At 45.7% G+C, this 12,003-nt stretch overlaps 1 protein-coding gene across 1 annotated transcript in view; it reads right to left on the bottom strand.

Annotated features, from left to right (window-relative positions):
- Positions 1-12,003, bottom strand: part of SOS2 (SOS Ras/Rho guanine nucleotide exchange factor 2) — a 52,753-nt gene that overhangs the window by 26,023 nt on the left and 14,727 nt on the right. Inside the window, exons 3-6 of the mRNA XM_069856769.1 lie at positions 9,371-9,502; positions 7,439-7,603; positions 6,063-6,266; positions 4,643-4,786 (exon numbers count right to left, since the gene is read on the bottom strand). Coding sequence (XP_069712870.1) covers positions 4,643-4,786; positions 6,063-6,266; positions 7,439-7,603; positions 9,371-9,502 — 645 coding nt within the window. The remainder of the gene's footprint in view (positions 1-4,642; positions 4,787-6,062; positions 6,267-7,438; positions 7,604-9,370; positions 9,503-12,003) is intronic.

Genomic DNA, 12,003 nt, shown 5'->3' with positions numbered 1-12,003 from the left:
CATGATGAGAGTGCTGAGGCCCTGGCACAGGTTGGTCGGGGAAATGGTGGTTGTCCCATCCCTGGAGATGTTCAAGGCCAGTTTGGATGAGGCTCTGAGCAACCTGATCTAGTGGAAGGTGTCTCTGCCCATGGCAGGGGGGTAGGACTGAACTGACCTATTCTATGATCCTATGATCTCCCTCTGGGGCACAGCAGTGCCACCTACAGCAAGGGTTTTGGGTGCAAAACCATGGCCATGGATGTGGCGTCCAGCTGAGGTTCTGTCAGAACAGAATGAAAACCTGACCGTACACAAATCCCTGCAGGAATAATTTCTGACTGCCCGTAGATCACCTGCTCCAAAGTCTGTCAGACTGTTCCGAAGCCTCTGCAGATTCCTGGGGCTGAATCACGCATGAATCACCAGGTTATCTAGTGCTGGTGGCACAGTGCCCAGGATAAGCACATACTCCTTTTCACCTCAGAGCAGAACTGCTACTCTGAATCTGGGAGCACCGAACACCACAAAGGCTCATTGGAACATTCAGGTCAAGCCTGATGTCTTCTATTAGCAGAGGGTCCAGGGGATTTCCTACCTTACTCATGAGGAAGCTGCAATTAAACTCTTTGTGGGGAAGAGAGGCACAGAATGCTCTCTCTTTTCACATTGTCTGGCTCTCAGCTCCCCTCATCAACTTCTAATCATGCTGTCCTTTTGCATCAGATTGTAGCTGGGAAGAGGGAAGGTTTGGCACTTCAGCAGCTGAAGAGAAACAGGAGACGCTCTCTAACTGACCAGAGTTGTTTTCCTAAGTGAAATCTGAGCCCAGTTTACAGCCTGGCATTTGTGTTCTCCCCTACGTGTGCCCACTACCTGCAAGAACACAACAGGGGGTGGTCTGATTTAACAGCAACTAAATGAAATGTCCCCCAGACGGGGACAGTAACATACACACCTTCCCCTTGCCATACCAGCCAAGAAAGGATGAACACAATTCTGTGGAGTGGGTGCAGCTGCATCCAGAGCTGGAGAGCGGGTGTGGAGGGATGCTACCATTACTCCACCAGCCGGTTCTCCGCTCCACAGGGAGCAGAGCTGCAGCTACCACTCAACATGTAACCCTGCACACAAATCTCCTGGGGAACACAGTTATTCAGTGCTGGCTTTTTTAGCTTTTTACTGCATTTTAGAAGTGTTTTCAGTTTCTATCAATCAGTATTTTGAGGTTTTGGGTTTGCGTTTTGAACACAACATTGAAACAAACAGCATGAGCTATCTTAACCAAGAGATCAATTAAAAAAAAGCATTTTTCACTGCCAGTGTTGCAAAAGTCATTGAAATATAGAGCCTGCCACCGACTGGCTGAGAGAGTTGGGGTTGTTCAGCCTGGAGAACAGAAGGCACTGGGGAGACCTTAGAGCAGCTTCCGGTGCTGAAAGAGGCTCCAGGAAAGCCGGAGAGGGGGCTCTTGATAGGGAGCAGAGGAAGATAGGATGAGGGGGAATGGTTTTCAGCTGAAAGAGGGGAGATTGAGAGGAGATCTCAGGAAGAAATGTTTTCCTGTGAGCGTGGGGAGGCCCTGGCCCAGGTTGCCCAGAGCAGTGGTGGCTGCCCCATCCCTGGAGGTGTTCAAGGCCAGGCTAGATGGGGCTTGGAGCCCCTGATCCAGTGGGAGGTGTCCCTGCCCATGGCAGGGGTTGGAACTGGATGGGCTTTGAGGTCCCTTCTAACCCATACCATTCTATGATTCTATGGTAGGTTCTCTCAGTGCAGCACATAGTGTTGGATCGGAGTTCGTACACTTGTACGTGGCCCTTTTGCTGTATAGTGCACTGGTTTGCATCCTTTTGGCTTTGTGGATACTTAAACCTCCTCCTCTGGAAGGCAAATACCCGCATAACAAAGGTACAAGCTGCTGATATCAACCTCCCTTTCCTAGCTGCCTTCTGAAGACCACTTCCAACTCAGCACAAAGACACCCTGCCCTGTTTCTGAGGTTCTCCAGCCACAAGCTGAACATCCGTACAGGAATTCTCCAGGGCACCCATTAAACCTCACCGTAAGCCTCACCATAGTAGTTAGGACTGTAAACATTAGACCAAGTACAATATTTTACCAGCATATTAACCACTACCTCTGTACCACTCATGTGTCAGGCATCAAGTGTTTCCATTCCCTCCAAACCAGGAAAAACACGCTTTATTTTCCCCATGCTTCCTTATCTCGAACCCAGCACAAGATTTATGTTCAAACCTTCCAGAGAACCCATGCAGAAAAACAGACAAAGCAGGAAGATTCCAGCTTGCCAGCATTATTTGTTTTTAATTACCCTTCCAAATAAGTTGAAGGACCTTTATAATGGAAACACTAACGCAACGAGCCTGGCAGTGAGATAGACAGAGCAAACAAACACTTCACTTTATCTCTATTTAATGATCCCTTTTGCAAATAGGCATAGAAAGATGATCTCAACACGTCAGATAATCAAACGAATAGCTGAGTTAAGTAGGTTTTGCTCCGTATTAACTGAATTATTAAATTCAAGCTTACTAACTCCAGAAAAAGGTTTGAAGAATCATCTCTTCTTCATCTCCTATTTAAGTTTTCCAGAGAATGAAAACCTAGTGAGATTTGAACACTTCATTTGACTTCCTCTGTCACACTATCCATACTATTTGCACGGATACCCGTATATTTTGGTTCAAACCTGGGGTCAGTACAACTCCTAAGAAACAGCGGACTGGACTAAAACACGTCCAGAGACAGCAAAACCTTGGTGATTTAGTATCATAGAATGGCTTGGGTTGGAAGGGACCTTAAATATCATTTGATTTCAGCCTCCTGCCGTGGGGAAGGGATGCCTCCCATTGGATTAGGTTGCTCAAAGTCCCATCCAGACTGGCCTTGAACACCGCCAGGGAAAGGGTGGTTTTGCTTTGCTTTGTTCTAGAGTTGGCTTCCCTGACAAAGTAGTGGTGTACTCCTCAGCAAGGCTGCCCTGGTGCCTTTCAGGTACGGCTTTTTTTGCTGTGCACCTCTCTCCTCAAGTCCAGAGTCATTCTGTACTCTATTTTCCAGTCATATACTGAGCTATATACCAGTCCTATTTTGCTTAAAGTGAGCTCTATCTCACCGTAAAGCACCTTCTCAAATGCTGTACTTTTGTGACTCTCTCCTGTAGTCCTTCCAGTATTTCAATGCCCATTTAAAAAGACCAACAAAATAACAGTTAATCACATTCCAGCACGAGTCCCACCAAATCCATATGCAGTGTTTTCCCTTATTCCCTCTCTTTAATATCTATTTCATAGGTCAACGGGTAGCAATAGCACTTTTGCTATAAAACTCAACAGTAAGCTTCTGTTTCCATTCTTCATTCCTTTCCAGGGTCACTGTCATGCAGAAACATTTCCCCTTCCAGATGGTTGACAATGCACGTGCCTGAATCAAGCACACGTTTTGTCCAAGTTAGCTCAGGCCAGAGTAGTGTCATCTTGCAGATCTGCATTCAATATCTATGATTTTTGGGTAGTCCCTGGCCTGACACCAATGCCTATAAAAAAATCAAAGCACTGCTTTCTTTCTGTAAGCATTCCCACGTAGTTGCTTTCCACAGAATCAAAGAATGAGTAAGGTTGGAAAAGACCTCTAAGATCATCCAGTCCAACTATCAGCCCAACACCACCGTGCCTGCTAAACCATGTCCCCAAGTACCACAGTTACGCGACCCCCTGGGTTCCTGACTAGCACAGGGGGTTTAGAACTAGATGATCTTCAGGGTCCCTTCCAACCCAAACTATTCTATGATTCTATGATCAACAGGCTTTATAAACCTGTCCAGGAATGGCGACTCCACCACTGTCTTGGGAAGCCTCTGCAAGGGCTTCACCACTCTTCCAGTAAAGGTATATTTCCTGATATCCAATCTAAACCAGCCCTGGCGCAACTTGAGGCCATTCCCTTTCACCCTGTCACTTGTTACTTGGGAGAAAAGACCTGCACTCACTTCACCACAACCTCTTCTCAGGGAGCTGCAGAGAGCAATGAGGTCTCCCCTCAGCCTCCTCTTCTCCAGGGTAAACAACCCCAGGATCCTCAGCCGCTCCCAGTATCCCTGGGCTCCAGCCCCTTCCCCAGCTCCGCTCCCTTCTCTGGACACGCTCCAGCCCCTCAATGCCCTTCTTGGAGTGAGGGGCCCAAAACTGAACCCAGGATTCCAGGTGTGGCCTTGCCAGTGCCGAGTCCAGGGCCACAATCCTTTCTCCCTGCTCCTGCTGGCCACATCATTTCTGATCCAAGCCAGGATGCTGTTGGCCTCCTTGGCCACCTGGGCCACTGCTGGCTCGTGTTCAGCTGCTGTCAACCAACGCCCCCAGGGCCTTTTCTGCCAGGCAGCTTTCCAGCTTTTTTTTCCAATCCACATCCCTACAGGATCACAGCAATTAATTCCCACTCCAAAATAAGATTTTAGTTCTGTGCTTAACTACTTGATATCATTTCTGTGACATGCAGAAAACACACCTTAGCTTGCCTACTAGAGATTGGGTAGGGAAGATCTCTGTGCAGATCTTATCAAAAGGACATTTTACAACTACAAATTTATCAGAGATATCAGTCATGACCAAAAGTTCACTAAGAAAACAAAACAATCGGTGATTACCTCTGCGAGATCCTCAAAGCAGCTGCCGGCCAGGGGATGAGGACTGCTCTCATCAGTCATTTCAACAGTGTCCTCGATCAATCCTAACAGCTTCACCGTCAGCTCATGAATATCTGAAATGTTGCTAAATATCACATCGATGTCCTGCAAACATAAATTGTATCTTAGACATAATGAGAATAATTTATTTTGCTTATGTAAGTACCAGAGCACTTTTTGCAAAGACTGAACCAAGAGGTAAATGGAGAACAGCCAACAAAAACCTAGGAAGAAAGCTAAATTCCGTGGTCTTCCCAGCCCTGCAGGCATGCCTGGGCACATCCAGCCTTGCACAATTCTCAGCCCAGTGAAACCAAGCACCCCGTCCTTCCCAGGCAGAGCAGCAGCAGCACCAGCACAGGCCGTGCAGGACTCGGACAGAAACACTTGGCCTTTTCGGCCACAACTCCCAGCTGTTCTTTCCCCCTCTGCTGATTCTTGTCTCTCAGGACACAGCAGGAAGGAGGCAATTTAAAGCAGCTCCTAGATCACATCCTCTAAACCACAGCTAAAACTAAAGCAGCCACTTGGCTATTTTAACAGAATTCTACCTGGGCACAGAGAAGGAAAGAGCAGTGTCCTTTTCCAAACGCTACCTCTCCATCTCTGAAACCCAACTGGGCAGCCCTTTTCAACGACCTGCACTCTTCTTCTGGCCCCTCTGAAACTGCTCAGCAGCCTTCCCTGCCCCAACCCAGCACTGCAGAGCTTGCCCGAGCTCTTGCCAGCGCTGAGACTAGGGCAACCTCCGTGTGGGAACAAGTAGCCTCAGCATTTCTCATATCCATTCCTATATAACAGAAGAATGTTCCTTAGCTCCAGAATATCGTTCCCTCCTCCCCCTCATCACCTTCGTTTGAATTCTGTGTCCATATTGGCAAAACTCTCCACTATCCTATTGGCTCCTGAGGAACCTCCTACCCAGCTGTAGTGAATCACAGAATTACTTGGTTGGAAAAGACCTTTGAGATCACCAAGTCCAACCGTACCTGTCCACTACTAAATCATATCCCCAAGCACTTCATCTACCTGTCTTTCAAACACCTCCAGGGATGGGGACTCAGTCACCTCCCTGGGCAGCCTCTGCCAGTGCTTGAGAACCCTTTCGGTGAAGAAGTTTCTCCTGATGTCCAATCTGAACATGACTGTTGGCATCTGACACGGCATCGTGTCCATTAAGCTTCACTCCGAGAGCAGCACTCTTCATACTATCAATGGTGATCCCTCCATTTATTCCATAAACTAACAACGCTCATTATTCACTGACATAAAACAAATCAAATTTAATTTTACTTCCAACACCGTTAATGTAAAATTGATATGTTATGGCTGCTAATGGAGCAACCGGCATTACACATCAATAACCTATTAAAGGACTTACATTGGGTGTGAACAGTTTTCTGTTTGATAGGAAAGCTTCCCGAAAGACTTTTATGATCAGATTCAGCTCCCGCAGATACTGCCTTTCTTCTGCGATTTCATTTCTCACTAGGTCGTAGTAGTTGAGCTCCCCAGAAGAAGAGGGCTCGTCTTCACACAGGGAAACCAAACCGATCTCATCCTGATCAAACATATCCATCAGAACCTAGCAAAGACATTTAAAGAATTATACGCAAGCCTGATTTTACGCTTGGCCAACGCTCTGCTATTTCAATGTGTTCAGAGAAATCCTTTGAGTTTTTAATACAATACTTTCTGTGATCACTTTCACAGGGGAGTAATATTTAAACTTTGGCAGCAGCAGGCTGGATCGGTTGCCAAAGCCATCTTCCTCTTTACAAGCTAGTACGACCTAGAAAACAAGTTACAATTCATGCAGAAGCAACTTTGAAAACAAGGCATCTTGCATAAGCCTTTGACAAGGCTCTCCTGATAAAAAAAATGTTTCTCATTTTTATGAGGATGAAAACCAAATGTCTTTTTGGTATTATAAAGGAGGACAGAGCTGTCATGGCAAAGCAACATCAGAAGGACAGCAACACAGCTAAGAAATAAAGGGCAACATCATATTCTACCCCTCTACTCTGCTCTGGTGAGACCCCACCTGGAGTCCTGTGGAATCTCCAACATAAGAAAGAGATGGAGCTGTTGGAAGGGGTCCAGAAGAGGCCACGAAGATGATCTGAGGGCAGGAGCACCTCTGCTATGAGGACAGGCTGATAGAATTGGGGTTGTTCAGCTTGGAGAAGAGAAGGCTCCAGGGAGAGCTTAAACCAGCTTTGAGTACTGAAAGGGGCTCCAAGAATACTGGGTAGGTGCTTTTTACAAGGGCCTGGAGTGATAGGACGAGGTGGAATGGCTTTAAATCGGAAAGGATAAGATTTAGATTAGACATTAGGAAGACATTCTACACGCTGAAGGTGGGGACGTCCTGGCCCAGGCTGCCCAGAGAAGTCTTGGCTGCCCCATCCCTGGAGGTGTCCAAGGTCAGGTTGGATGCGGCTTGGAGCAACCAGACTGAGTGGGAAGAGTCCCTGTGCATGGCAGGGGGGGTGGAATTAAATGGGCTTTGAGGTCCATTCTATAACTTTCTGTCCTTAAGTTGTTCCACAAGTGCTATTACTATTCAAAAACTTAACAGGCTCAAGTTGAACTTAAGTCCAGTATGAATAAAGAGAGAAGTTTATGCATCTGAGTAAGACCCGTCTCTCCCTCCTATCCTGCTTCGGATATACCTTCTAGGGATCAAAAAACCAAATCTCCTCCAGTATTTACCTGTGTAACTGTTCAAAAGACTACTTTAATCCAACTCCTTACCTTATCAGCACACATCGATACTTTAATGTCCTGCTGGGAGATCTCAAAGTGCCGTATATTGAAAACATAGTTTCCAGCCAGCTTTAAAATGTCAGCTGAGATGTATTCTAGGACAGCCACAATGTACAGAGAGACATGGTAATCTACCTTATAGCCTAGGACCTCCTGCAAATGGAAAATGAGAGGGAAAAAAAGGTATTTATTCCAGAAATTCATTTAGAATGGCAGTTAGCACAGTGAGTTTTCTACTGAAATCGATCTTGTCTCTGTTGATAAGTTAGTGATGTAATAGGCAGGGCAAAGGACACCAAATGGAAATCTGATCAGGCACCTCAAAGGAAATGCTTGCAAATACTTCCCTGTGCTATTTGGCCATAGACTGATGGACGAAAAGCTACAGGACTTGCAGCAATCCTTCCTCTAAAAATAGAGTTCCATCAAGGAAGGGACTTCACTGGAACCACTCTTGTACTTTAGTTTTTGTCTGTATCTGTGCTTAGCGCAAGCCTCCAGTCCTAATCTGGATTCCTCAGGAAAGAGCATGCTTCGTTCTGAATCATTCTTGATGGAAAAAGTTGTCTCTCATGAAACTACAGATTCTATTTTCAACACCTTGTGATGCATTTTAGTCCAGCGCTTACATATGGCTGAACTAGCTGAACTAAACTATCTAGATCCTTCCAGTATATGAAATAACTGAACTTTAATAATTAAGTCTGAACTAAATAAAAACCCCTAGGATAAACGTGCAGGTTCTTCTTGTGATACACACACACCCCACACAGCCTCTTATTTCTGCTAGGACCATCAGGAATAAGTACAGATACGATGATGATGCGTTTGAATAAGGCAGTTGTGTTTAGCAAATTAAAACCCAGATTCTGTGCCTATATTCACACACTGCTAACCACATTTCATATCAAAAGCCAATGCTGTTTAGGAAAATCTTATTTAATGCTGTTTTCTTTCCTGGTATCTACTCGCCTCTCATTAACCATCACAAACTGAGATGCTGTACGTAAGAACACAGTGACTACACCTGAAAAGTGCTTTAATTTCTGCTTATGCTTGGGCAATGTTTTCTCAATGCAGCTGGAAACTCTGGTGCAACAATGCCACCACTAGATAAAAACATTTTTCAAGCTATGAACAAAAAACCAGAATCAGTAGTAAAAAGAAATAGTATAAAAGAGCCATTTTTGAATCAGCCTGGATCCTCTGACTCAGCATGAAATCTAAAAGTGATTAAACACTGACCTAAAAATCAGAGAACTATTTTATCATTAAAAAACCCTCGCCAGGGGCACGGTATGAACACGTTAATTGTGTGACACTAAAACTTGACTGTAAGCAAGAAACTCGAAACCTGCTATAAGAAACATGACGTCCAAGAACCGAGACGGCCACTCTTGTCCTCAAAACCCATTGACAACAAAGCCTGTTCATGGTCTTTTCTTACACCTTTGCAGATGCACTGATTGTAAAGCCAAGGCACCAGTGACCTTCAGCTGTAACCAAAAGGACACTGATACCCATCTTAGTTGACAGTATACAAGGAACAGGATCTGCTTTGTTCTCTCGTCTTCTATTTTGGCTTCTGCAGCATTTTGAAACAAATAAAGGCGTCAAAACAGCGCTACTGAAGTAGGTAGAAAACAATCTGAGTTTGTTTGGATTTTATTTATGTTAAAAACTAACATCATAATTCAAAGTAGAGTAATACACTAACACACTATTGTCCAGAATATGATGAATTTAAGGATCTACATCTATTACACCTACAATATATTCATCCAGTTCTACGGTGACTCTACACCTTCAGCCAATAAGAGAAAATTAGCTCTAATTCCACATGTATTAAAGAAACAAACGGTGACGTTGGAGGGGTGCGATGGGCAGAAGCAGCAGCTGTCAGGTTGTCGGTTTAAGTACCTTTAATAAAGGATGTATTTTGTCCACAGGTAGCAGGAGAGGGTTTCTTCTTTTCCGTTTCTCTATAGCAGACTGTGCATCAGCGATCGCCCACTTGTCTATCGGATGAGGAAATGTCTTTTGAACGCGTTCCTGTCCAAACATAAGGATTGCACTTAGATTAACCGCAGCAATCAGAGAGAAGTTTAAAAAAAACAAAGAGGCAAATTGCTTCTCCTGCAGTAGACAATTATCCTCCCCCCCAGTGTTTGCAACACATCTTCCTAACTGTTCTCTCCTCCTTATCCAACTCAGCTTTGCTCTTTTCAATAATGCCAAACAACCTCCCTTCCTCAAGCACGTAGAACTCCTTCAGATCTCCTCAAACACCTCCTGCTCTATGATCTTTTCATCACAAGAGCTGCAAGAAACCTCAGATGTGAGCAGAAGCCCAAAACATAAACAACATCAGGAAGTACTGAAGAGTTTACAGTCTAAATGAAGAAAAAATTAAAAGGTAGCTATTGTTCCTGTTTCATAGCAGTCTGGAGCATAACCTGTCCTATTTCTGATCAGGTTTATGGCAGGAATGAAAAGACAAGAGCAGGATCATCTGCCTAGGAGGAGGGCTGTGACTGATGAGCAAGGCTGGCTGGAACACTTCGGGCTCCACAAGTCCACACAGGAGTGTTTCCCCTGTACTCGATGCTGCTGAGGCTGCACCTCAAATCCTGGGTTCAGTTCTGGGCCCCTCACTCCAAGAAGGACATTGAGGGGCTAGAGCATGTCCAGAGAAGGGGAAAAAAGCTGGTGAAAGGTTTAGAGCACAAACCTTATGAGGAGTGGTTGAGGGAGTTGAGGTTGTTTAACATGGAGAAAAGGAGACCGAGGGGAGACTTTATTGCTCTCTACAAATGCCTGAACTGGGGTTGTAGTGAGCTGGGGGTTGGTCTTTTCTCCCTGGTAGCCAGTGACAGGACAAGGGGAAACGGCCTCAAGATGCCACGGGAGGTTTAGGTTGGACATCAGGAGAAATTTCTTTACTGAAAGGGTTGTCAAGTATTGAAAGAGGCTGCCCAGGGAGGTGGTTGAGTCACCACCTCTGGAGGGGTTCAAAAGATGAGTAGATGAGGACACATTCTGGTAGTAGACTTAGCAGGGCTGGATCGATGGTTGGACTCAATAATCTTTAAGGTCTTTTCTAAGGGAAGCCATTCTGTGATTCTGTGATCTTCCTGCTGCCCAGCTGGTAACGCTGAGAGATTTCATAGGTGAGCTGAAGAAAAACAGCGTGTCCCTCGGATGAAAAGATCCTTGCACACATTCTGAAAGTTAAAAGGAGTCTCGGGGTCTTTTAAATATTCACAAGTGGCTGTTTAGCGCTGAGCTTTCCATATCAGCTCTCCGTGCCAGGTAAACACTTGGTGACCTTTCCTCTTGGACCACAGCCCACAGCTCTGGGCCAGTTCACCACGGCGAACTTCCCTTGAGATCCTACCAAGAGATTGCCCACAAAAAGGACAGAACGTGGCATTCCACCGTCCTTCATCATTAACAGTGTGCTCCACGAGCAGCACAGGCTGTGTGTGCTTCCACTTCCCTGCCTCCCAGCGTCCTCGTGGGAACAATTTGAAGGGCTTTTCCTATTTATAAAACCTTTATAACTTGAGATTTTAGACCTTGATCTTGCAAACACGTCAGTATATGGGACCTACAGGAAAGTGGGGGAGAGCTCTTGATCAGGAATTGCAGGGATAGGACAAGGGAGAATGGTTTTAAGCTGAAAGAGGGGAGATTTAAATGGGATATTAGGATGGAATTCTTCATGCTGTGGGTGGAGAGACCTTGGCCCAGGTTGCCCAGAGTAGACATGGTTGCCCCATCCCTGGAGGTGTTCAAGGCCAGGTTGGATGGGGCTCTGAGCAACCTGATCCAGTGGGAGGTGTCCCTGCCCATGGCAGGGGGTGGAACTGGACGGGCTTTGAGGTCCCTTCCAACCCAAACCATTCCATGATTCCACGATAATAATATACTTGAGCAGCTCTATTAACTCCAGGCTACAGGTAGGTATCTTCAACCTAAATTTCAGAGACAGCAGCTCTCACGTTTTCCCTCAAAAGCTAAAAACAGAAGAGGAGCAGAGCCAAAAGCCTTCACTTGTGGATCTTGGACGCTCTTTGGCAGCACAATTTCACCAACAACCCACTACACAACACTCAATTCTGCTTTCCCCGCCCTGGAAGAGTTTGAGTGTACGTTTTGGGGAACCTCTCACCACTTCTCGACCTAGCTCTTGTGTTTCAAACTAAGTAACTGTTACATCGCCAAGCACAATGATGTTTTATTCTCCGCAGCTTTAAAACGCCAGGTACATTTAAAATACAACACACACAGTTTGGGGTTTGCCGTGATCCTTGTCATCACGGTTTGGAGCTGCTGTTACTTCGAGCCCGGTTGTGCCGCGTGCAGCTTTGCACACAATCATTTGTGGAGCACACACGCGTCCAGTGAAAATTACTAAATCGTAAGGACACAGTGTGATTATATCCTCTTGCGACTCAGATGCAGAAAACCATGGAGTCGGAGTGGAGAACAATCAGTACTACCTCAAAGTGCCCTGCGTGCCAAAGGGCTCCATCAGCTGGGAATGGGAA

This window comes from Phaenicophaeus curvirostris, chromosome 5, assembly GCF_032191515.1.
Source record: "Phaenicophaeus curvirostris isolate KB17595 chromosome 5, BPBGC_Pcur_1.0, whole genome shotgun sequence".
NCBI lineage: Eukaryota > Metazoa > Chordata > Aves > Cuculiformes > Cuculidae > Phaenicophaeus > Phaenicophaeus curvirostris.
This window is presented reverse-complemented; position numbering and strand designations above follow the sequence as displayed.